Here is a 26,114-nt window from a genome sequence, read left to right on the forward strand (position 1 = left end):
CTCACCCCACCTAGCAATATTGTTAACCTATCCAACTATACTCTCAGCCCAGCAGAAGCAGCTGTTCTATCTCGGGGCCTCTCCTTCTGCCCCTCCACCCCCACGAACATGATACAGTTCTGTGGTGACCTAGAATCCTATTTTCGACGTCTCCGTCTCAAGGAATATTTCCAAAATACCTCTGAACAACATACTAATCCACAGAGGTCTCCCTGCCAACACTACAGAAAGAGGGATTCTAGATGGACTCCTCCTGAAGGTCGAAACAGCAGACTGGACTTCTACATAGAGTGCTTCCGCCGACGTGCACGGGCTGAAATTGTGGAAAAGCAGCATCACTTGCCCCATAACCTCAGCCATGCGGAACGCAATGCCATCCACAGCCTCAGAAACAACTCTGACATCATAATCAAAAAGGCTGACAAAGGAGGTGCTGTTGTCATCATGAATAGGTCGGAATATGAACAAGAGGCTGCTCGGCAGCTCTCCAACACGAGTTTCTACAAGCCATTACCCTCTGATCCCACTGAGAGTTACCAAAAGCAACTACAGCATTTGCTCAAGAAACTTCCTGAAAAAGCACAAGATCAAATCCGCACAGACACACCCCTGGAACCCCGACCTGGGATATTCTATCTACTACCCAAGATCCATAAATCTGGAAATCCTGGGCGCCCCATCATCTCAGGCATTGGCACCCTGACAGCAGGATTGTCTGGCTATGTAGACTCCCTCCTCAGGCCCTACGCTACCAGCACTCCCAGCTACCTTCGAGACACCACTGACTTCCTGAGGAAACTTCAATCCATCGGTGATCTTCCTGATAACACCATCCTGGCTACTATGGATGTAGAAGCCCTCTACACCAACATTCCACACAAAGATGGACTACAGGCCGTCAGGAACACTATCCCCGATAATGTCACAGCTAACCTGGTGGCTGAACTTTGTGACTTTGTCCTTACCCATAACTATTTCACATTTGGGGACAATGTATACCTTCAGATCAGCGGCACTGCTATGGGTACGCGCATGGCCCCACAGTATGCCAACATTTTTATGGCTGATTTAGAACAACACTTCCTCAGCTCTCGTCCCCTAAAGCCCCTACTCTACTTGCGCTATATTGATGACATCTTCATCATCTGGACCCATGGAAAAGAAGCCCTTGAGGAATTCCACCATGATTTCAACAATTTCCATCCCACCACCAACCTCAGCCTGGTCCAGTCCACACAAGAGATCCACTTCCTGGACACTACAGTGCTAATAAACAATGGCCACATAAACACCACCCTATACCGGAAACCTACTGACCGCTATTCCTACCTGCATGCCTCCAGCTTTCACCCTGACCACACCACACGATCCATCGTCTACAGCCAAGCTCTGCGATACAACCGCATTTGCTCCAACCCCTCAGACAGAGACAAACACCTACAAGATCTCTGTCAAGCTTTCTTACAACTACAATACCCACCTGCAGAAGTAAAGAAACAGATTGATAGAGCCAGAAGAGTTCCCAGAAGTTACCTACTACAGGACAGGCCTAACAAAGAAAATAACAGAACGCCACTAGCCGTCACCTTCAGCCCCCAACTAAAACCCCTCCAACGCATTATTAAGGATCTACAACCTATCCTAAAGGATGACCCAACACTCTCACAAGTCTTGGGAGACAGGCCAGTCCTTGCCTACAGACAGCCCCGCAACCTGAAGCAAATACTCACCAACAACCACATACCACACAACAGAACCACTAACCCAGGAACTTATCCTTGCAACAAAGCCCGTTGCCAATTGTGCCCACATATCTATTCAGGGGACACCATCACAGGGCCTAATAACATCAGCCACACTATCAGAGGCTCGTTCACCTGCACATCCACCAATGTGATATATGCCATCATGTGCCAGCAATGCCCCTCTGCCATGTACATTGGTCAAACTGGACAGTCTCTACGTAAAAGAATAAATGGACACAAATCAGATGTCAAGAATTCTAACATTCATAAACCAGTCGGAGAACACTTCAATCTCTCTGGTCACGCAATCACAGACATGAAGGTCGCTATCTTAAAACAAAAAAACTTCAAATCCAGACTCCAGCGAGAAACTGCTGAATTGGAATTCATTTGCAAATTGGATACTATTAATTTAGGCTTAAATAGAGACTGGGAGTGGCTAAGTCATTATGCAAGGTAGCCTGTTTCCTCTTGTTTTTTCCTACCCCCCCCCCCCAGATGTTCTGGTTTAACTTGGATTTAAACTTGGAGAGTGGTCAGTTTAGATGAGCTATTACCAGCAGGAGAGTGAGTTTGTGTGTGTATGGGGGTGGGGGGGATGTGAGAAAACCTGGATCTATGCAGGAAATAGCCTGACTTGACTATGTAAAGAGTTGTCACTTTGGATGGGCTAGCACCAGCAGGAGAGTGAATTTGTGTGGGGGGTGGAGGGTGAGAAAACCTGGATTTGTGCTGGAAATGGCCCACCTGTTGATCACTTTAGATAAGCTATTACCAGCAGGACAGTGGGGTGGGAGGAGGTATTGTTTCATATTCTCTGTGTGTATATAAAGTCTGCTGCAGTTTCCACGGTAAACATCTGATGAAGTGAGCTGTAGCTCACGAAAGCTCATGCTCAAATAAATTGGTTAGTCTCTAAGGTGCCACAAGTACTCCTTTTCTTTGTGTGACATAAGTGCATGCTGCCATATGCCCATGAATTTAGGTATGTCATCACTGCTGTTCTGGGGTTTGCTTGGAGCTGCATGTCATTGTCTGAAATCTCCATTGAGGAACATATGCTCTCACTGTTTTGGAATCTAATACTTCCCTGATGAACTCTATATTTTGAGTTGAGATCAGTATAGAACTGTGTAAATAGAGTCTCTCACTTGTTGTGGAAATTTTTCCCTTTATTGACCAGTTGTCCAGAAAGGGGCTTCCTTGTCTCCTAAGAAGAGTTGCTACCACAGCCAGGACCTTCGTGAAGACCCATAGAGCTATGGAGATGCCGAGGCCGAAGGGTAGAACTATGTGCTGTAGTGAGATGTGGCCACCAGAAATCTCATGTACTTTCTGTGCTCTGGATATATCAAAATATGAAAATATGCATCTTGCAGATCAAAACCCACAAACCAGTTCATAGAATCCAATAGAAGAGTTATAGTGGCTAGTGTAACCATGCAGAAATTGAAATGACAGCTAAATGTGTTGAGATGTCAAAGATGGATGACAGGCCTCCCCGTGGCCCCGCCTTCTTCTTTGGGATTAAGGAGTAGTGGCAATAAAAGCCCTTGCCCCTGAACTGTAAGGGCATTTTCTCTCCACTGCTCCCATTTGTAGAAGGGAAACTAGCTTCTCCTTCAACAGTCTCATGTAAGAAGGGTCCCTGAAGAGGGAAATGGAGGGTGGAGAGGTTTGAGCAGCTTGAAATGGAAAGGAATACCCCTTGCTTACTATCTCAAAGACCTACCAGTCTGAGGTTGTCCCAGACGAGGCTTCTTGGAAGAAAGAAAGCCATTTGCCAAATGGAGGGATGAAAGATAAAGGATGTGATCATGGTCCAGTCAGTGTCTCGACACTGGCATCAAATCTGTTGCCTGTCTGATACTCTGGATTGTGGGGCAGTCAAGGAGGAGGTAGAGAGTCATCTGTGATTAAATCTCTGCTTCTTCCTCAGAGGCTTTGAAGACCTTTGCTGAAGATAGTATTCCATCAGAGGTCTGTCTATAAAAAAGCCGCTCCCTCTACTCTCTCCTCTATGGGGTTGAAAAATATAGCCTCAAACAGAATATTTAAGGATATGCAGCACCTCACTTGTGCCACTACTAAATAATTTGCTGCCCTCAAAAAGGAGGTTCTCTCTGGTGACATGGACCTCTCTAGGGATCGTGATACCTGGTGCATGAAGATCTCCTCATTGCAAGAGTAGTGGCTGTAATCCTTGCTGCTGTATCAGACATTTCCAGCACTACCCGATGTGAAGATCTGGCAGTAAGTTGGCCCTCAGACATAAGGGACTTAATCTCCTCTTGATGTTATTTTGGTAGTTTGTCTACCAAATTGGAGAGCTGATCCCAACTAAGGATGTCATACTTTGAGAGAAGCGTGTGACAGTTAGCTACTATCAGCTGAAATCTCACTGAAAACTAGCCCTTCCAATCAATAAGGTCTAACTTGAGGTCCTTCTCACAAGGGGTGGTCTTTGAACAACCCGGTTCCTTTGATATCTCCTAGACTGCTTGCATGACCAGGGAGCCAGGTGTTGATAACAATATTCAAATCCGTTGGCTGGTACTTAGTGTTAGAGAGCTTATTCCTTCACTCTCCCACTTCCCTGGTCCTTCTCGCATGAACAGACAGCAACAATACCTGAAATCCGAAGGTGCAAACAATTCGATGTTTATTGGGGTGAACTTCCAGCAAGCTTAAATACAAGTTCCTTTTTCCTTATTTTCGAATCCCAACTTACTTCCTGTTTGCCCCTAATTTATATAGTAATATTCTTAGCTATACTTTAACCAATCATTCTACTGAAATTTAACTAACCAATCCTAACATATTGTAACATGATTAGCTAACCAATTATATCCCACCACCTTAATTAGTTTACACCCAGCAAAATTAATTATACAGCAGACAGAAACAATCAGAGAACCAGACAGAGATTATAGACAAACAATAGCAAAGTGGGAACTATAATGACAAAACAATACAGAAGTGAGGATTTCACATCCCAGCTATTGATAAGTGAGTTCTTGCCAGACAGGATGCTATCAAACTAAAGTTTCCTTTTACATTTTCTAGGCACTTCCCTTTCTCTGGAGGTGATAGGAATACAATCCTGTCCTGATAGTGCCTGACAGCCCAATAGCACCTTATTTCAATGTGACTAGTTTGGAATGTGAGGATGTGACTGTTCGCTTCCTAGCTTATGGCTGCCTCTGCTGCTTAGCCAAAGGCCTTAGCCTAAGAACAGGGCCTCAAACTGTCACAGTAAGAGAAGGCCCTTACACCAGCAGACAGTGATTTTGATTCTTTTTTTTATACCTCTAGAACTAGCCAAGTGATAAGAATACCCCATAAATTCTTAAAGTACAGGCCTTTGCAGACAGGCCTGAATATCTATATCCTAACACTTAGTACTTCTTGCTGGTCATTTTGGAGGTAGTCAGAGGCAGGTATATGCCAAATTGACTTGGCAGATTTGAGCAGGGCCTTGTTAATAAGCATTGCCAGTCTCCCATGGTATGGCAGAATTATTATGAAGAGACAAAATGTTGTATCTCTCTCACTGGTTTCAGTAAAAGTTTTAATTATCTCAATAATTATAAAAAGGAATTATTGCATATGTACTATAACTATTTTTCAAAGTGAAATATTTCACCTGTTTCTTACAACTTTAAAGTAAATTGATCCCTTTTGAAGTCTAGTTCCTTGCCATACAAATTGTGGTTTTAATTTTATTTGTAATGTAACATAGAGCTATCTTCAAAAACTAAAAGCAAGTAGACATAACCAATTAGGAACCTAATCCTACAAGGTACTCATCACCTCCTGTTAGATGCCAAGCAGTCCAAATCTTGTTAATGTCATTCCATACGTTGGTCAGTAAAGGTCACTTGATAAAAAAGTTACCAATAGATTGGGTGACCACGTGTCCCGATTTTATAGGGATTGTCCCGATATTTGGGACTTTGTCTTATATAGGCGCCTATTATCGCCTACCCACTGCCCCAATTTTTCTCACTTGCAATCTGGTCACCCTACCAGTAGATAGCAGGGCCAACCTAAAAGTTTATGTATAGATTGCATCATATTTGAAAATCTTATCACAAATTTTAACTTGATACAATTTGAAAATACAGCAAGCTCTTAGCTCATAATGTAAATATCTACTGAACCTTTTAACTGGAAAGAATTATTATAAAGGCATTGACTGTTAATTCTCCCTCTCACCTTAAAATTCCTCTGTGCCAATGTTGGCGCCTTAAGGATGTCCCTCATTTCTATTCTCAGCATCCCTCCCCATACTCGACATTCAACCTTCAAGAAACTGATTCAATACCATCTTTCTGTCCAACGGAGACTGGACTTCACAGATTTTTTCTATATGCTTATTAATGCTGCTCATTAATCAAACAAGGGCCCCATCTAGGTCAGAGTGTAGTGCCTCCACCATTCACCCAGCTTCTTCTGGCCTGAAAAGCAAGAAGCCAGCACCAGAAATTGAACCCAGGTCTCCTGCATGATAATATGGGATCCTAAGACAAGACCAGGAAATTGTATTTTATACCACGTTTCACCAAAAGTAAATATTTCACAGATTTTTCTATATAAAAAAAAATGATTGCCTTGACAGTTAATTGATAAATTACCATTTGTCCATAGTACTTACTCGGGCGGGCAAGGCTCAGTGTTGCAGGCTCTTTGGTTTTCTGGTGGTTTACTGTCTGGATCACAGTAGTTGTTCTGTACAATGGAGTTATCATCCAGCCTTTTACACACCACCTCTTGTTTCTGTATTCCTTGAAAATAAGTTGGACCCCATTACTTAACAGTAAATGCATCTTTCTGCTGAATAAAAGTATCTTTCACCTATTTGTAATCAATGTTCCTAAAGCTAAAAAAGTGAAAGGACCCATTGACTGAATGCTCCTGCAGAAAGCTTTCAATTTACTGTAATTTTAGGCAACCGCACTGTAAAGAGAATTTTAAATTACTGTTGTTTTCTAAGAAAAGAGCATATATATTTGTAGATTTAGTAACAAATATTTTATTTACATATGGCACAAAATCTATTTCCCATCTATTCCCTCTCCAGCAAAACCCCCCCCCCAGTTTCCAAACAAAATAACATTAGACAGAATATGGTCACATTTCAGTGCAAAATTATTGTTTTTATGCTTTTGTTTTAAATAAAAGAGCAATAGTGTGAGATTCAGGGTCTCATTTTTGCACATTACATCACATAAGCATTATGTTCATTTAAATTATAAACCATTATTAATTCTCATTGACACAGCTTGTCTTTTTGAGTGTTCACTGTGTCTGGCACTTCCTGCTCCTCTTTAATTATGTTAACCAGCAACATGTCCTACAGAACTGATTGTCACTCACTAAAACATAATGATAGGTTGTTGCTCAATGGCAACATTTTAAGAGAATAGGAATCTGTCACTTAAACACCAGAATTCCATGTGATTTAAATTAAGACGTTGGGACTGAAGAATCACTTACACATAATAATCCTGTAGTTTAGAGTATTGGTATAAATCTAGTATACTTATCATTGGAATTTGCATGCAATATGCACCCCTCTTCCTTTTTTCAGATCAATCTTGGTCTGTTTACTTGAGCAAAAAGAAGGCCTGATTGCAACGCATACTCATAAGTAATTCTTTTTCACAAGTTAATTTCTCATTGAAATATAGGGGATATGTTTGTGTGCATGAGTAAGGGTTGCAGGACTGGGAGGAGTTTCATGCAAAAACCTTATGGAAAAAAAGCAGAGATAATGGTTTTGGGGTTTACTTGTTCTGCATTGTGACATGTCTAAAAACAAATAAGAATTAACACAACCTGGCTTTAACATATCAGCCAAATTTTATTTCAATGAGAAAATCTCAGTCACTACACTTTTACATGCTCCTTTCCTTTTGAAGACTTGGGTTTTGTATGAGATAGATTTTAACAGCGGTAAAATGAAGGACCTAGATGTGCCATATATCACTGGTTCTCAACTAGATGTCTGAGAACCCTTGGGGAGCCAGGAGCAGGTTTCAGGGGAGCCACCAACATAAACCAGAGACTAGGGCCAGCATTAGACTCACTGGGACCCAGGGCAGAAAGCCGAATCATGAGCCACCCTGCCCAGGGCTGAAGACATAGCCTGAGTAACTTAGCTTTGTGGGGCCCCCTGTGGTATGAGGTCCTAGGCAACTGCTCAGATTGCTACCTCCTAATGCTGGCCCTGGCTTTTAATCTACTGAAAATCAGTTGTGGTGCAGGTGGGCTATGGGATTTTTATAGCATATTGGGGGGGGGGGGGCTCAGAAAAAAAAGATTGAGAACCGCTAGCTTATATAAAACTTTAGGAATTAGCCAGTCTGCACAGAGGTATATGGTGGTGTTTCAACAAGAACTTTAATTTAGTTACATTTTTTAAAACTAAGAATATCCAGGAATGCTAAATTCTCTTGCAGGAGAAAAAAAATCATAGTAACAATATCCTCTTAAACAACAGCTTCAGTTCATCACTCTCCAATTGCTCCGTAAAGTCCACCGACTGTTTCTGTGTGATGGCATTTAGAATGTGGGATCCCATGTTAAGTGAATTAATCTGAAACATGATAATATGAGAAACTTTCACCTCAAATGCTAGGCATCTAATACTTTTTTCTGAACTGCACAACAGTCATCAAAACACTATCAGATTTATTTTCACACCTTTTTCTTGTGGTTATTTTACTTAAGCTGGGTGAGCTCTGGCCAACCCCCTTTCACATACATTAGATTCAGGAAGCTGAAAGGAAAACCCATCAGACCCACCAACCTTTGAGGCCTACTAGCCCTCAGGGTAGTCAGAAGGATACATTTCAGAAAGCATTATTTATGGTCTGCAAGGACCCAAAGGCCATATAACTAAGTTTTAAAAGATTTTCTTCATGTTTTCTTAACCTTTTGCCTGCTTTAAACCAGTTAAACAACTTACCTTTCAAATGTTGCCATTGTTACTCAGTAAATCCAGTCAAATATGGCAGACACTCAGGTTGACTATAAACATCAAGATTCTTTTTAAAATTCAGCTTTATTTAGAAAAAAGACATGTTTTAGCACCAGGCATACTTGGTGCCCACTCTCACCATTAATCCAAGATCCTCAGCGTGCCAGGTCAGATACCTCCATATGCTATATCTTTAGACATGTATCTGTGCTCTACAACATTAGACCAATATATCTGTGTGATTAAACTGAGTAGGTAAACCTGTCCTGTCAGATCTTACATATGACTACATAAACCTGTCCAAACGAACAGCAGGGACTGGTTCTGAATAATCTTCAGCCACCAAATCTCTTGCAGGCATGTTGAAAACATTTTGTTTTACTGTGCTCAGAACAATCTCTCCCAGTTGGGACTAGAACTAAAGTCTCAGGTCACAAAGCAGCAGCTTCACCACTTGAGCTAAAGGAGATTCATCCCCCAGCCATAAGTAGTATTTGAGGATGGATAATTCTCTTTTCAGACTTTCCTCCATTAGACAACAAGGCCATCACACTGTCACTTTGCAAGATCTCCATTCTCAGCACTAAAAAAATGAAGGTTACTTACCTGTAACTGGAGTTCTTCAAGATGGTCTCTACATATCTGCATTCATGGGATGCTCTGACTGGTGCAGCCTGAATGGTAGAACTCAAACTAGCAGCACCAGTTGGCGCATTCACACATCTCCCTCTCTCCTTCTCTTAGCAAATGTTCCACAGCAAGAGTATAAAAGGGGTGTGGCACTCCAGCCACCTCAGTTCCTTATCCAGAGACCCCAGGCCCTTTGATAAGTAGGTCTCTGAAGAAGTGTGGAAGGTGGCGGTGAGTGTGAATATGCAGAGTCCATCTCAAAGAACTCCAGTTACAAGTAAGTAACCCTGATTTCTATTTTGAGTGTCCTCTGCATATTCCCACCCATAGGGTGGCCTAATAAGTAAAGTAATTCTGACCCATGAGGGTGGGAAAAAACAGAGTCCTAACTAAATAATGATTGCAGGACTGCCTTGCAAACTTTTGCATCTAACCTAGGTTCTAAGTCTAATAAGTAGTGCTTAGTGAAAGTATGTATTGTACTTCTTGTTGCCATTCTACAAATTTCTATTAAAGGAATGTGTCTGAAGAATGCAATAGAAGCTGCTTTAGCCCTGGTAGGATGTGCACTAACTCCCTAGGAAAAGGGATATCCTTTAAACCACAAGCCTCTTTAATACATAGTCTAACCCATCTGGAAAGTGTTTGCACTCGTACAGACCTACCTTTGTTCCTCTCTTTATAAAAGGTAAACAAGTTAGGAGATTGTCTGAAATGCTTAGTTCTGTCTATATAGGCTAATGCACTCCTAACATATATCGTACATAATCTAACACCACCAACCTAAATGTGAGATTTGGGATAAAATTATAGATTGATTTTTATGAATATTGGATATCGCTGTGGGTAAGAACCTTGGATGAGTGCATAATACTACTTTATCTTTATGAAATACAGTAGATGGTAGGTCTGCTATTAAGGCTTGTAATTCACTCATATGCCTTTCCGAGGTGACAAGTATTAAGAATACTGTCTTAATCTATAAATGGAAAAATATATAGCTCTGCATAGGTCAAAATGGTTGTTATATTAATTGAACAAGCACTAAAGTCAAATCCCAAGTGGTACAGGATATCTGACTGGAGGATATAGATTGTTAAGACCTTTTAAAAACCTTTTAACTATATCATAAGTAAAAATTGATTTACTATCCAGAGAGACATGGTATGCTGATATTGCAGAAAGATGGATCTTTATAGATGACAGGGAGAAACCGACCTTTTTAGATATAATAGATATTCCAATTTACAGCTAATGGGTGCAGTAAATGGATCCACCTCATAAATGGAAATCCACAATAAAAATCTTTTCTGTTTGTAACATAGTATTTGCATGTTGATTCTTCCCTTAAATTCATCAGTACATTTTTCAACTCTAAAGAACAAGACTGTTCTAACAATCCCAGAATCCTATCCTCCAAGTTGTGAGGAAAAGAGACCAAAGGTCTGGGTGATTCACCACTCCTTGTTGTGACAACAAGTCCAACACTAATGGTAGGAGTTTGTATAATACCTTGGACAAATGAACTATATTTGGATACCACTGCTGCCTGGCCCAGGCCAGCGCTAACAAAATCATTCTGGCCTTATCTTATTTTATCACTCTTTAAATCAGGGGAAATGGAGGGAATGCACACATGAGACTCTGGCCCCAATTCATCAGAATGCATCTGATATCGAGTCCTTGTCTCTGCCTGCCCTCAGACAAAAGCTCCAACTCTTCCAGCTGCTGCAAGATGCAAAAAAGTCATTACAGGATATCCCCACGAACTAAAAAGCTCTGCTGCCATTTCCTTCTTCAGAAACTGCTTCTGTATTTGAGAGGTTGATGGACTCAGCTGGACTGCCTGTACATTGTGTTCCTCTGATTCATGTATTGCTACTTGGTGTACTTATACACCACTCCTAAAGACTGAAGGAGTCGCTTCTCTGTACTATTGCAAAGAATGCGCTCCCCCTTGTTTGTTCAGATAATATAATGCTGTCATATTGTCTGTTTCCACCTGACACTGTGTCTGAGCTGAGGCAGAAATGATCTTAAGGCCTGATTGATTGCTCTCAATTCTAACATGCTGATACGCAATTTAGTGGCAAAAACCTAAGTTAACACAAGTTAAGGTTGCTTGGTGGGTTGTGTGGGCAACCTCCCCACCCCCAACCTGCTATCTTTTAATAGTGTTAGGTAGAGTTGTGTGGGTAAGAGTGAGTGGATTGTAAAAGGAGGCAAAGAGATTGTACTTTTCAGCAACTGTATGGTTGGCAGAGAAAACTGTGTGTTAATGGGGCATATTGGGGCACTGCTGAAAGATGGCAGAGTTAAGCTTGCATGGACAATCTTAATTGTGCATTTCCTGGTTTTCAGTAGTTTGAGTTTTGCTCAGTTCAGTGTTCTGCAAAGGGAATGACATCCCACCAAGCAACTTTAACCATGCATTAATGTAGTTTTCTGTCATTGAATTTCCTTGTTTTTGTAAAGTATGTTGTTGGTAGGAGCTAGTCATTTAGAGAGTTGTACATATAGTGTTCCACAATTTCAATACTGAGCCAGCCAGCTCCCCTCTCCCCACATTAGCTGGGCCCCACCAGCCCTGCCATGCCCCTGACCCATTCACTGTGTTCCTCCCTCCAACTTGGCCCCCTTCTCACTACTGTACTTAGCCCCCTCCCCCCACAAGCAGGGAATGCAACTCCCTGAAATCTTCACTCCCGGTATACAAACATTTCTACTGCTGTTATTTTCTCCCCTCCTATAACTTGACTCACATGAAGTGCCTGGAACAAAGGGCAACTATATCTACACTTCCAGTTTTCTGCATGTCGAGCCACAGGTTTTTGCCCCAGCATCCTCAGTCAACACCTTTAGATGTGCATCCAGGAGTGTGCTGAAATTGAGCCAGTGCGCTCACCTAGGAGTGCGGATAAGAACAAGTGTTGACTATGCCCTGCCATTCTACCCACTCACTTTGTGACATGGTGAATGTAACGATGCGGTGACTTGCCCTCAAGTCTACACTGGCCTCCACCGTCATTTCCACAATTCCTTGTCCCTGTATCCTTCAGCCTTTCAGCCTTCTCATTCCCCACCCACTCCCATTTCTTCTCTATGGACTGGAAGTTACCTGCTGTTTATATATCCTTGTTCAAAGTTTAACCTTTCTTTTGCCACGTGGCCTGCTCTGTTTCTGCAACTCAATCCAGCTCAGCCCTATCCTACCATCTGAAAATGTGTACCCCCCAGCATGCAGACTTTCAAGCCCCAAATAAGCCCACTCAGCAGCATGGGTTAGGATGTTCTGGGCCCTTTTTCTGAGGACCTCTTTGGGGATGGATACAAGGACAAGCATGGAGAGACAGCAAAGCAGGGCCAGGGCACTGATCCACAGCCTGGTAATAATCAACCCTCATGTTTATTATTGTGATTGACATACAGTTAATCTTTGGTTTGTTAGGGCAGGATTTCTGGGTTATGAGCAATAACATTATTGTTATGGAGGAGGATATCACAGGCTAAGGGGTGTGTTTAGCCTGGGTTGAGGGTGGTACACAAGAGATTCCCATAGAGCTCACTCCCTACCTCTCCCCAAGCCCACTCTCCATCCCCACATCCACCACAAGGTTTCAAAGATGGATGCCAAGCGGAAGAAAAAAATCCTTATACACACCATTACAGTATATCCTGGTTAGAGTTAGGTACAAAAGAGATTCCCATAGAACTCATTCGCTTGCTCCCTTCCTTCCCCTCCCCCACCCCAGCCAATTCAGAGAAAACTATCACAGCTCCTGGACACAACTCTATGATGCGGTCCAAATCTGCTCTCATACACTGTATGAGATACAGAAAACGCAGCAAGTATTAAATACCCTTTTTGTTTCAATTTTCACAAAAAAGGTAACGTAGCGAACATCTATGTAAATGAAGTAGGATTGGAGGCTAAAATAGGGAAAGAACAAGTTAAGCATTACTTAGACGCATTAGATGTCTTCCAGTCAGTAGGGCCTGATGAAAGATATTTTAGAATACTTAAGGAACAGTATGAAGAGATCTCTGAGCCATTAGCGATTTTCTTTCAGAGCTTATGGAGGATGGGAGAGATCCCAAAGGACTGAAAAGAGCAACTATATTAACTATCTATTCAAAGGGGAATAAGGACAACCCAGGGAATTATAGAGCAGTCAGCTTAACTTTGGCACCCAGAAAGATAATGGAACAAATAATCAAACAATCAATTTGTAAGCACTTAGATGATAATAAGGTAAGTAACAGTCAACATGGATTTGTCAAGAGCAAATCATGTCATACCAACCTAATCTTCTTTGACAGGGTTACACATTTTGGGGACAGGGAGGGAAGCAGTAGATGTGATATACATTGACTTTAGTGAGGGCTTTTGATACTGTCTCACATGACATTCTCATAAGCTAACTAGGGAAATATAGCTTAAACGAATCTACTATAAAGAGGGTTCACAACTGGTTGTGAAAGTGTACTCAGAGGGTAGTTATCAATGGTTCACAGTCAGTCAAGTAGGGTACAGCCTGGATCTCTCCTGGGTCTGGTTCTATTCAATATCTTCATAAATGATTTGGATAATGGCATAGAGGATATACTTTTAAAATTTGAAGACAATACCAAATTGGGAGGGGTTGCAAGTGCTTTGGAAGACAGTATTAGAATTCAAAGTGATCTGACAAACTGGAGAAATGGTCTGAAATTAATAGGATGAAATGCAATAAAGAGAAATGCAGTGTACTGTATTACACTTAGGAAGGAATAATCAATTGCACAAATTAAAAATGGGAAATGACTATTTAGGAAGGAAAACTGCAGAAAAGGATCTGGGGGTTATAGTGGATCATAAACTAAATATGAGTCAACAATGTAATAGTGTTGAAAAAAAGCAAACATAATTCTGGGATATATTAGCTCAAGTGCAAGAGAGACATGAGAAATAATTCTTCCACTCTGCTCTGCATTGATAAGGCTTCAGCTGAAGTATGGTGTGAAGTTCTGGGCATCACACTTCAGGAAAGATGTGGACAAATTGGAGAAAGTCTAGAAGAGAGCAACAAAAATTATTAAACGTCTAGAAAACATGATCCATGAGGGAATATTGAAAAAAATGGGTTTGTATAGTCTGGAGAAGAGAAGACTGAGGGGAGACATGATAACAGTCTTCAAGTACATAAAAGGTTGTTATAAAGAGAAGGGTGATAAATTCTTCTCCTTATCCACTGAGGATAGGACAAGAAGCAATGGGCTTAAATTACAGCAAGGGAGATTTGAGTTAGACTTTATAGAAAAGCTTCCTAACTGTAAAGATAGTTAAGCACCAGAAAAAGTTACCTACAGAGGTTGTGAAATCTCTTGTCACCGTCTAACCTGTTTTTAAAAATTTCCAAACACCTATTAGTGATGGCCTATATAATATTTAGTCCTGCCTCAGAGCAGGGGACTGGACTAGATGACTATCATGGGGTTTGTTACCCACTTCTGTGGTTTCTCCTTCTGGCTCATTTGGGGATTAGCGCACAATCATCCTTCTTCATCATCCAGGGTGCACCTTCTTTGTGACTTAACCTCTGGCCAGGTCACTATAGTTTTCCCTTCCAGGGCAGTATCAAAGTCCAACTGGACAAACTGTCTCAGGCAGTCCCTTTGCTCCACAGCCTAGTCTGTGCCACTTCCCCAGTGGATGGTAGAGGAACCTGGGCCCACCCACTTCTCCAGGTTCCAGCCCCGGAACGCTACACCAGCTGCCAAGGTCTTCACTGTCTCAAATCTTGCTGCTGCCCTGGGCTGCTGCCTGCTTCACTGCTATCAGGTTCCTTCTTCAGCCTCCTCTGGGTATGCCCTCCACACAGGGCCTGGGTCCCTGGGCTTCTCTTCTCCCCTGGTTTCCTCTTTTTCCTCTCTAAGACAGACAGTGACTGAAGGACTTCTGTGCTGCAGTTGTCTTCTTACTCTCTATTTCCTGGTTTTATAGCAGCTTAGCCTGCCCCTTGCCCCACTGGGCTTCATCGTGGATCAGAGCTTATCAGCCTTGACTCTCCTCCAGGTGCCACCTGTCACAGACTTAATTGACCCTTTTAATTTATTCAGGCTTTGTGTGGGGTAAACACACAATGACCTCTCTCGGTCTCCTCCAGTTCAAATCTCTATCATTCTATGTGCACACCAGGAAAAAGGCTCAGATTATTTCCACCAGCATGAATCACCACAATGTCCGGCAGCTCATTCAAGTCATCGGTTAGATGCTGCACAGTGTGCAACATCTCTCCACCCAAATCAGACTGTAGTTAACAATCCCTTTGTCACAGTGTACTGCTTGCTCTCCCACAAGCTTCTGCAACCTTATGATCCAGGAATCACCCAGAATTCACATGATGGCAAACCTAGCAGCACACATATTTCTTTTCCCTTAGTGGTTGAGGTGCCTACTCTGTCAGTTCCAAACCGCTGCACTCTGTCTTTGAAAACATCACAGTAGTCTGATGCAAGATCAGGAAGCAGCCACTTGCATCCACCTCCGTCCCAGGCCAGTAAAATACAGATTTTTCTCAAAAAGGCTTGGCTACCACCCACTATTGTTTCCCACCCCCTCCACAGCTGCAACCCCTTTCCCTGTCCCCCCATTCCCATTCCCACCCTCACATACAAAGTTCTCTGGCTCTTTCTTACCTATTATAATAAAAATATTAATTAGACTGGCTGCTGAGTATTCTGCTGTGTTCACAGTAAATCTCCCCATAAAATAAAAACAAGTTATATTAAGCAACATGAGATATTAAATCTTTATTGCACAGGTGTACAAAGGTTCGGATTAGAAAAATCAGTGGTGGCTTTTTCATCAAGGGCAATGGCGTCAGCACATTCACTCAAACTACCCATGCATGCATGAAGTGATTGCATAGAAACCCTCTTAATGTTTTTTCTTTATTGGTGCATTGCACTATAATCCTTTCACACTGCATACCTACACAAGCAAAAGAGTGAATATGTTCTTAATTACCATTCACAATTTGGCTCCTCCAAAGATTTAGTGGGTGCCATGCACTACCTTGGGTAAAAATTAACTGACTGAGACCATTTCAACCTGCATCACAGCAATAGTTTGATCTCTAATTCAGTTAAAAAAAAACCCACCTAGAAACTTTTTGAAAAATGGCTATTTTTTTTTTTTTTGGAGCTTGTCTTCAGAACCCCTGACTCAAATGACACCAAATTTATCTCACCAGCCCTTCTCTGCACCCCAACAATGCATAGCAAATTTCAAGAAAAGCCATGCAAGCATGTGAATATCAGCACATTTAAAATATCATCCTTTAAATAGGAAGGACAGAGAGATGGAGGAGTAAAAGGACTTCCCTGCACATCCATCTTCTGCAAAGGAGGCTCTGAAAGAAGTGAAGTGGCCCGTTCATCTCAATGGGGTGTTATCATCTGAATGAGAATACCCCGTGGAGATGAATAAAACCAGAAACAATAGCTCTGAGACATGTGAACTGCTCCATTCACTCAGTGGGTGTTCCCATCCCCATCTGAGTACTTTAGATCCTGTGATATGTATGAAGTATGTCTGTTCTTAGCTCCCCACCCACAGGGTCAGGAATTTCTCAGATTCTGGATCATATTGGGGGCAGGGAAGGGCCTCAGGCCTTCCCAAACGGGCAAGCCCTTCTCCAGAACCCAGCTCACACAAGGGCAGAGGGTGGGGTAGATGAGCACTGATCCTGGTACACACATGGGGAGGCATTAGACACCCCCAGAGGGGCAAGGCCCCCATATGCCAGCTCACATGTGGAAGCATGGTGGGGGACTCAGACCCTCTGCAGGGGCTCCCCAGATCTGGGCCCAAACAGGAAGGGAGCATGTTGGGCTAAGAAGTGCCCCTACCCCTTTTCTCCCACAGTCTCCCGACTCCTCACCCCCATGTCCCCCTTCCCAGTGTCCTATCCATATACTCCCTCTAACCCTCAACACTTTCTCACCTGAGCTACTAACCTATCTTCCCTCCCCTACGACCCACTCCCATTTATCCTCCTCCCCATAGTTGCCATTGCCTTGCTGCAGTCACTAACCCCTGTCTACCTATTCCTCCCATCCTCTGCCCCCTAATGCTTCTCCCCTCCAGGAAGCATCCACATGTCTAATTTGTTTTCCCAAAGACATTGAGTATATTCCCCCCAAAATAAAATTGCAACCCAAGCCTCACAAATTGTAGAAATCTCCAACCTCTCAGTCCAAAACTCCTTTTGTCTTAAGTGGAGGATTGTAATTAACTTATGCTTAGTTATGTTAATTGAAGGATGAGTGCATAGCCATCAATCTCATTGAGGTCTGTGATTCTCTTGGTTTAACAGTAAAAGATAGCACAAAGAAACTGTTCTGGGGAGACACGTAACTCAGAAATGCCTTGCTCAAATTACCCCAAATTTGGATCACTAATGCTATCCCCTGTCCCCATGAGATACATCAAATTTCAAAGCAATCCATGTAACCATTCAGATTTTAGGGCACCTATCCCAGAGTGGATGCATCTGAGGTAACTATTCCAGATAGCACATGTTTATTCTACCCCTCCCCCCCCCACGCTGTTCCTCAGCTGATCTTGTCAACAGCTGGAAATGGCCCATCTTGATTATCACTACAAAAGGTCCCCCCCCACCCCCACTCTCCTGCTGGTAATAGCTCACCTTACCTGATCACTCTCATTACAGTGTGTATGGTAACACCCATTGTTTCATGTTCTCTGTGTATATAAATCTCCCCACTGTATTTTCCACTGAATGCATCCGATGAAGTGAGCTGTAGCTCACGAAAGCTTATGCTCAAATAAATTTGTTAGTCTCTAAGGTGCCACAAGTCCTCCTTTTCTTTTTGCATATACAGACGAACACGGTTGCTACTCTGAAACCGGAGATTTAACGGTATTCCCTTCATTACATTTTGACCCTGTGTCCACCACCACAGAGCAGATAATACCTGCTGTGGCTTATTAGTTTTCAATGCATATTGTCCACCCCAGTTTGTAATTTCTCAATAATAGTGCTGCAGCTCTCATCTAAAGACAAACATATGGAGTAACTGACATGGTTGATATTAGAAGATTCATTAACCTTAGAAAAAAGAATACTCTCTGTTTTGGAGACCTCAAATTGCAGAAGTATGGAGGACCTTATGGAGGAAAGGCCTGGCCTACAATTCTCAGCATTGGACTCAGGAGTGATTTTTCCCAATTTATATATAACCTCAGACTGGCAAAAAGTAAACATCTGATTTATACCTATCAGGCTCTTTTCCACTGATAATGCCTTTGTTAACCAATTGTCTATGTAAGGCTACACAAATATTCCTTGTTTTCTGAGATATGCTGCTGCTACTAAAAGACATTTTGTAAACACTCTCAGTGCAGTTGACAGGCCAAAAGGGAGGACCCTGTACTGAAAATGATCTTCTCCTACCATAAAACACAGATATTTCTGATGACATGGCTTGTTTGAAATATGGAAATAAGCATCTTTCAAATTCAGAGCTGCAAACCAATCCTGAGGCAAAAGAGAAGGGATTACAGAAACTAGAGATAACATGCAGAAATAGAACTTTTTTATAAACATAATTTTCTGAGATCCAAGATGGGGTGAAGGCCCCCATTTTTTTTCAGAATCAGAAAATAACACAAATGAACACCCCCCCATACCCCCTGTACTCATGAGGTACCTCCTCTCTTGTTCCCGACTCTAAAAGAGAAAGAACCTTGGCAATCAGCAAGTTCTTTTGAGCTGTATCCCTGACAAGGTCAATGGGAGAGGGGGTTGGGAGGATATGGGGACTTGAACTGTATTAAATAACTGCTAATATCTAGAATCCACCTGTCCAAAGTTATTGATTGCCATGGGTGATAAAAGTGGGCTATGTGGTCCCCAAACGCAGGAGGAGAAGTGTCTAACGAGAATGGTTTACAGCTCTCTGACCTTACGGTAAATCTGTGACCCTGAATTAGGCACAGAATGTGTTGAAGTCGCAGACTTCTTTTTATTACAAGGTTTAAATGACCTTCTTCTTCTGTTTTGCTGTTGTTCACAGTGACGTTGAGACAGTTATTAATTCCTTCTTTGGCAGAACAAAAGGAAGTATTTCTTCACACAACCTGTGAAACTCTTTACCAGAGGATGTTGTGAAGGCCAGGACTATAACAGGGGTCAAAAAAGAAAGAGATAAATTCATGGAGGATAGGTCCATCAATGCTATTAGCAAAGGGGTTGGGGTTCCACGACCACCGCTCCCAAGAGAAGGAGGCGGGTGGTGGTGGTCGGGGACTCTCTCCTCAGGGGGACTGAGTCATCTATCTGCCACCCTGACCAGGAAAACCAAGAAGTCTGCTGCTTGCCAGGAGCTAGGATTCACAATGTGACAGAGAGACTATCGAGACTCATCAAGCCCTCGGATCGCTACCTCTTCCTGCTTCTCCACGTGGGCACCAATGATACTGCCAAGAATGACCTTGAGCGGATCACTGAAGACTACGTGGCTCTGGGAAGTAGGATAAAGGAGTCTGAGGTCCAAATGGTCTTCTCGTCCATCCTCCCTGTGGAAGGAAAAAGCCTGGGTAGAGACCGTCGAATCGTGGAAGTCAACGAATGGCTACGCAGGTGGTGTCGGAGAGAAGGCTTTGGATTCTTTGACCATCGGATGGTGTTCCAAGAAGGAGGAGTGCTAGGCAGAGACAGGCTCCACCTAATGAAGAGAGGGAAGAGCATCTTCGCAAGCAGGCTGGCTAACCTAGTGAGGAGGGCTTTAAACTAGGTTCACCGGGGAATGGAGACCAAAGCCCTGAGGTAAGTGGGGAAGTGGGATACCGGGAGGAAGCATGAGCAGGAGCATGCGAGAGGGCAGGGCTCCTGCCTCATACTGAGAAAGAGGGACGATCACCGAGTTATCTCAAGTGCCTATACACAAATGCAAGAAGCCTGGGAAACAAGCAGGGAGAACTGGAAGTCCTGGCACAGTCAAGGAATTACGATGTGATTGGAACAACAGGGACCTGGTGGGATAACTCACATGATTGGAGTACTGTCATGGATGGATATAAACTGTTCAGGAAGGACAGGCAGGGCAGAAAAGGTGGAGGAGTTGTATTGTATGTAAGGGAGCAGTATGACTGCTCAGAGCTCAAGTATGAAACTGCAGAAAAACCTGAGAGTCTCTGGATTAAGTTTATTTGAGCATGAGCTTTCGTGAGCTACAGCTCACTTCATCAGATGTGTACCGTGGAAACTGCAGCAGACTTTATATACACACAGAGATGTGTATATAAAGTCTGCTGCAGTTTCCACGGTACACATCTGATGAAGTGAGCTGTAGCTCACGAAAGCTCATGCTCAAATAAATTGGTTAGTCTCTAAGGTGCCACAAGTACTCCTTTTCTTTTTGCAAATACAGACTAACACGGCTGTTCCTCTGAAACCTGGATTAAGTTTAGAAGTGTGAGCAAAAAGGGTGATGTCGTGGTGGGAGTCTGCTATAGATCACTGGACCAGGGGGATGAGGTGGACGAGGCTTTCTTCCGGCAACTCACGGCAGTTACTAGATCGCAGGCCCTGGTTCTCATGGGAGACTTCAATCACCCTGATATCTGCTGGGAGAGCAATACAGCAGTTCACAAACAATCCAGGAAGCTTTTGGAAAGTGTAGGGGACAATTTCCGGTGCAAGTGCTGGAGGAACCAACTAGGGGCAGAGCTCTTCTTGACCTGCTGCTCACAAACAAGGAAGAATTAGTAGGGGAAGCAAAAGTGGATGGGAACCTGGGAGGTAGTGACTGTGAGATGGTCGAGTTCAGGATGCAACAAGAGTGATGTAGTGGTGGGAGTCTGCTATAGACCACCGGACCAGGGGGATGAGGTAGATGAGGCTTTCTTCCGGCAGCTCACGGAAGCTACTAGATCGCATGCCCTGATTCTCATGGGTGACTTTAATTTTCCTGATATCTGCTGGGAGAGCAATACAGCGGTGCATAGACAATCCAGGAAGTTTTTGGAAAGCGTAGGGGACAATTTCCTGGCGCAAGTGCTAGAGGAGCCAACTAGGGGGGGCGCTTTTCTTGACCTGCTGCTCACAAACTGGGTAGAATTAGTGGGGGAAGCAAAAGTGGATGGGAATCTGGGAGGCAGTGACCATGAGTTGGTTGAGTTCAGGATCCTGACGCAGGGAAGAAAGGTAAGCAGCAGGATACGAACCCTGGACTTCAGGAAAGCAGACTTCGACTCCCTCAGGGAACGGATGGCCAGGATCCCCTGGGGGACTAACTTGAAGGGGAAAGGAGTCCAGGAGAGCTGGCTGTATTTCAAGGAATCCCTGTTGAGGTTACAGGGACAAACCATCCCGATGAGTCGAAAGAATAGTAAATATGGCAGGCGACCAGCTTGGCTTAATGGTGAAATCCTAGCGGATCTTAAACATAAAAAAGAGGCTTACAAGAAGTGGAAGGTTGGACATATGACCAGGGAAGAGTATAAAAATATTGCTCGGGCATGTAGGAATGATATCAGGAGGGCCAAATCGCACCTAGAGCTGCAGTTTGCCAGAGATGTCAAGAGTAACAAGAAGGGTTTCTTCAGGTATGTTGGCAACAAGAAGAAAGCCAAGGAAAGTGTGGGCCCCTTACTGAATGAGGGAGGCAACCTAGTGACAGAGGATGTGGAAAAAGCTAATGTACTCAATGCTTTTTTTGCCTCTGTTTTCACTAACAAGGTCAGCTCCCAGACTGCTGCGCTGGGCATCGCAAAATGGAGAAGAGATGGCCAGCCCTCTGTGGAGATAGAGGTGGTTAGGGACTATTTAGAAAAGCTGGACGTGCACAAGTCCATGGGGCCGGACGAGTTGCATCCGAGAGTGCTGAAGGAATTGGCGGCTGTGATTGCAGAGCCATTGGCCATTATCTTTGAAAACTCGTGGCGAACGGGGGAAGTCCCGGATGACTGGAAAAAGGCTAATGTAGTGCCAATCTTTAAAAAAGGGAAGAAGGAGGATCCTGGGAACTACAGGCCAGTCAGCCTCACTTCAGTCCCTGGAAAAATCATGGAGCAGGTCCGCAAAGAATCAATCCTGAAGCACTTGCATGAGAGGAAAGTGATCAGGAACAGCCAGCATGGATTCACCAAGGGAAGGTCATGCCTGACTAATCTAATCGCCTTTTATGATGAGATTACTGGTTCTGTGGATGAAGGGAAAGCAGTGGATGTATTGTTTCTTGACTTTAGCAAAGCTTTTGACACGGTCTCCCACAGTATTCTTGTCAGCAAGTTAAGGAAGTATGGGCTGGAAGAATGCACTATAAGGTGGGTAGAAAGCTGGCTAGATTGTCGGGCTCAACGGGTAGTGATCAATGGCTCCATGTCTAGTTGGCAGCCGGTATCAAGTGGAGTGCCCCAAGGGTCGGTCTTGGGGCCGGTTTTGTTCAATATCTTCATAAATGATCTGGAGGATGGTGTGGATTGCACTCTCAGCAAATTTGCAGATGATACTAAATTGGGAGGAGTGGTAGATATGCTGGAGGGGAGGGATAGGATACAGAAGGACCTAGACAAATTGGAGGATTGGGCCAAAAGAAATCTGATGAGGTTCAATAAGGATAAGTGCAGGGTCCTGCACTTAGGACGGAAGAACCCAATGCACAGCTACAGACTAGGGACCGAATGGCTAGGCAGCAGTTCTGCGGAAAAGGACCTAGGGGTGACAGTGGACGAGAAGCTGGATATGAGTCAGCAGTGTGCCCTTGTTGCCAAGAAGGCCAATGGCATTTTGGGATGTATAAGTAGGGGCATAGCGAGCAGATCGAGGGACGTGATCGTTCCCCTCTATTCGACATTGGTGAGGCCTCATCTGGAGTACTGTGTCCAGTTTTGGGCCCCACACTTCAAGAAGGATGTGGATAAATTGGAGAGAGTCTAGTGAAGGGCAACAAAAATGATTAGGGGTCTGGAACACATGACTTATGAGGAGAGGCTGAGGGAGCTGGGATTGTTTAGCCTGCAGAAGAGAAGAATGAGGGGGGATTTGATAGCTGCTTTCAACTACCTGAAAGGGGGTTCCAAAGAGGATGGCTCTAGACTGTTCTCAATGGTAGCAGATGACAGAACGAGGAGTAATGGTCTCAAGTTGCAGTGGGGGAGGTTTAGATTGGATATTAGGAAAAACTTTTTCACTAAGAGGGTGGTGAAACACTGGAATACGTTACCTAGGGAGGTGGTAGAATCTCCTTCCTTAGAGGTTTTTAAGGTCAGGCTTGACAAAGCCCTGGCTGGGATGATTTAACTGGGAATTGGTCCTGCTTCGAGCAGGGGGTTGGACTAGATGACCTTCTGGGGTCCCTTCCAACCCTTATATTCTATGATTCTATGATCCTGACACAGGGAAGAAAGGAGAGCAGCAGAATACGGACCCTGGACTTCAGAAAAGCAGACTTTGACTCCCTCAGGAACTGATGGGCAGGATCCCCTGGGAGAATAACATGAGGGGGAAAGGAGTCCAGGAGAGTTGGCTGTATTTTAAAGAATCCTTATTGAGGTTACAGGACAAACCAGCCCGATGTGTAGAAAGAATAGTAAATATGGCAGGCGACCAGCTTGGCTTAATGGTGAAATCCTAGCAGATCTTAAGCATAAAAAAGAAGCTTACAAGAAGTGGAAGATTGGACAAATGACCAGGGAAGAGTATAAAAATATTGCTTGGGCATGCAGGAGTGAAATCAGGAAGGCCAAATAACACCTGGAGTTGCAGCTAGCAAGAGATGTTAAGAGTAACAAGAAGGGTTTCTTCAGTATGTTAGCAACAAGAAGAGAGTCAAGGAAAGTGTGGGCCCCTTACTGAATGAGGGAGGCAACCTAGTGACCGAGGATGTGGAAAAAGCTAATGTACTCAATGCTTTTTTTCCTGTATCTTCACGAACAAGGTCAGCTCCCAGACTACTGCACTGGGCAGCACAGCATGGGAAGGAGGTGACCAGCCCTCGGTGGAGAAAGAAGTGGTTTGGGACTATTTAGAAAAGCTGGACGAGCACAAGTCCATGGGTCCGGATGCGCTGCATCCGAGAGTGCTAAAGGAGTTGGCGGAAGTGATTGCAGAGCCATTGGCCATTATCTTTGAAAACTCATGGCGATCGGGGGAAGTCCCGGACGACTGGAAAAAGGCTAATGTGGTGCCCATCTTTAAAAAAGGGAAGAAGGAGGATCCTGGGAATACAGGCCAGTCAGCCTCACCTCAGTCCCTGGAAAAATCATGGAGCAGGTCCTCAAGGAATCAATGCTGAAGCACTTAGAGGAGAGGAAAGTGATCAGGAACAGTCAGCATGGATTCACCAAGGGCAAGTCATGCCTGACTAATCTAATTGCCTTCTATGACGAGATCACTGGCTCTGTGGATGAGGGGAAAGCAGTGGACGTGTTGTTCCTTGACTTTAGCAAAGCTTTTGACACGGTCTCCCACAGTATTCTTGTTAGCAAGTTAAAGAAGTATGGGGTGGATGAATGGACTATAAGGTGGATAGAAAGCTGGCTAGATTGTCAGGCTCAACGGGTAGTGATCAATGGCTCCATGTCTAGTTGGCAGCCGGTATCAAGTGGAGTGCCCCAAGCATCAGTCCTGGGGCCGGTTTTGTTCAATATCTTCATAAATGATCTGGAGGATGGTGTGGATTGCACCCTCAGCAAATTTGCAGATGACACTAAACTGGGAGGAAAGGTAGATATGCTGGAGGGGAGGGATAGGATACAGAGGGACCTAGACAAATTAGAGGATTGGGCCAAAAGAAATCTGATGAGGTTCAACAAGGACAAGTGCAGAGTCCTGCACTTAGGACGGAAGAATCCAATGCACCGCTACAGACTAGGGACCGAATGGCTAGGCAGCCGTTCTGCAGAAAAGGACCTAGGGGTTACAGTGGACGAGAATTGGATATGAGTCAACAGTGTGCCCTTGTTGCCAAGAAGGCCAATGGCATTTTGGGATGTATAAGTAGGGACACTGCCAGCAGATCGAGGGACGTGATCGTTCCCCTCTATTCTACTCTTCTACTCATGGTAACAGTCCAATCCTTTTCTGGTGGATTGGCTCTAGCAACAGACATCAACACCATAGTAGCTTGAGTAGTCTTGCTCTTTGGATCCTTCCCTTGATGCTTAGCATCAAAGAGGAGGACTTAACTCTCTTCATTCCAGACATATTCAAAGCCAATGCTGGTGTAGGAGGCTTATCCAAAACCTGCCATTGCTTGGTTCCAGAAGACTTCACTAACAAAGCTTCTTGGAGTAAAATTATCTGAGGCCTATTATTCCTCTCCTTCTTTGCTTGCACTGTGAGAGTTAAGCAAATATAATATTTTGATGGTGAATGAGCATTGTGCAAGCATGCCAGAGATCTAGCTTGTGCGTCTGATGCCAAGAATACAGCTAGGCATGACAAGCATCTCTTAAACCCCAGCTTTTTGGTCTTCAACTCCATCATTCTAGTACTGAAGAACTTATATCTAATTCTCCTGAAAACTATAACAACAATAACAAGAGTGCTCCTACAGATACTGCTCATGGGTCCTGCTTTTGAGCAGGGGGTTGAACTAGATGACCTACTGACCTACCTTCCAACCCTGATATTCTATGATTCTATGATACATAGACTTTAAGGCCAGAAGGGACCATTGTGATCATATAGTCTGATCTCGTGCACATCGCAGGTACAGAACCTCACCCACCCACTCATGTA

At 43.7% G+C, this 26,114-nt stretch overlaps 1 protein-coding gene across 4 annotated transcripts in view; it reads right to left on the bottom strand.

Moving 5' to 3' along the window:
• Positions 1 to 26,114, bottom strand: part of ADAMTS6 (ADAM metallopeptidase with thrombospondin type 1 motif 6) — a 321,368-nt gene that overhangs the window by 32,172 nt on the left and 263,082 nt on the right. For all 4 annotated transcript variants that reach the window (XM_075128498.1, XM_048850900.2, XM_048850901.2 and 1 more), the window contains one exon: positions 6,403 to 6,532. In XM_075128498.1, the coding sequence (XP_074984599.1) occupies positions 6,403 to 6,532 (130 nt within the window). The remainder of the gene's footprint in view (positions 1 to 6,402; positions 6,533 to 26,114) is intronic.

The sequence above is a fragment of the Caretta caretta genome, chromosome 5, assembly GCF_965140235.1.
Source record: "Caretta caretta isolate rCarCar2 chromosome 5, rCarCar1.hap1, whole genome shotgun sequence".
Classification (NCBI taxonomy): domain Eukaryota; kingdom Metazoa; phylum Chordata; order Testudines; family Cheloniidae; genus Caretta; species Caretta caretta.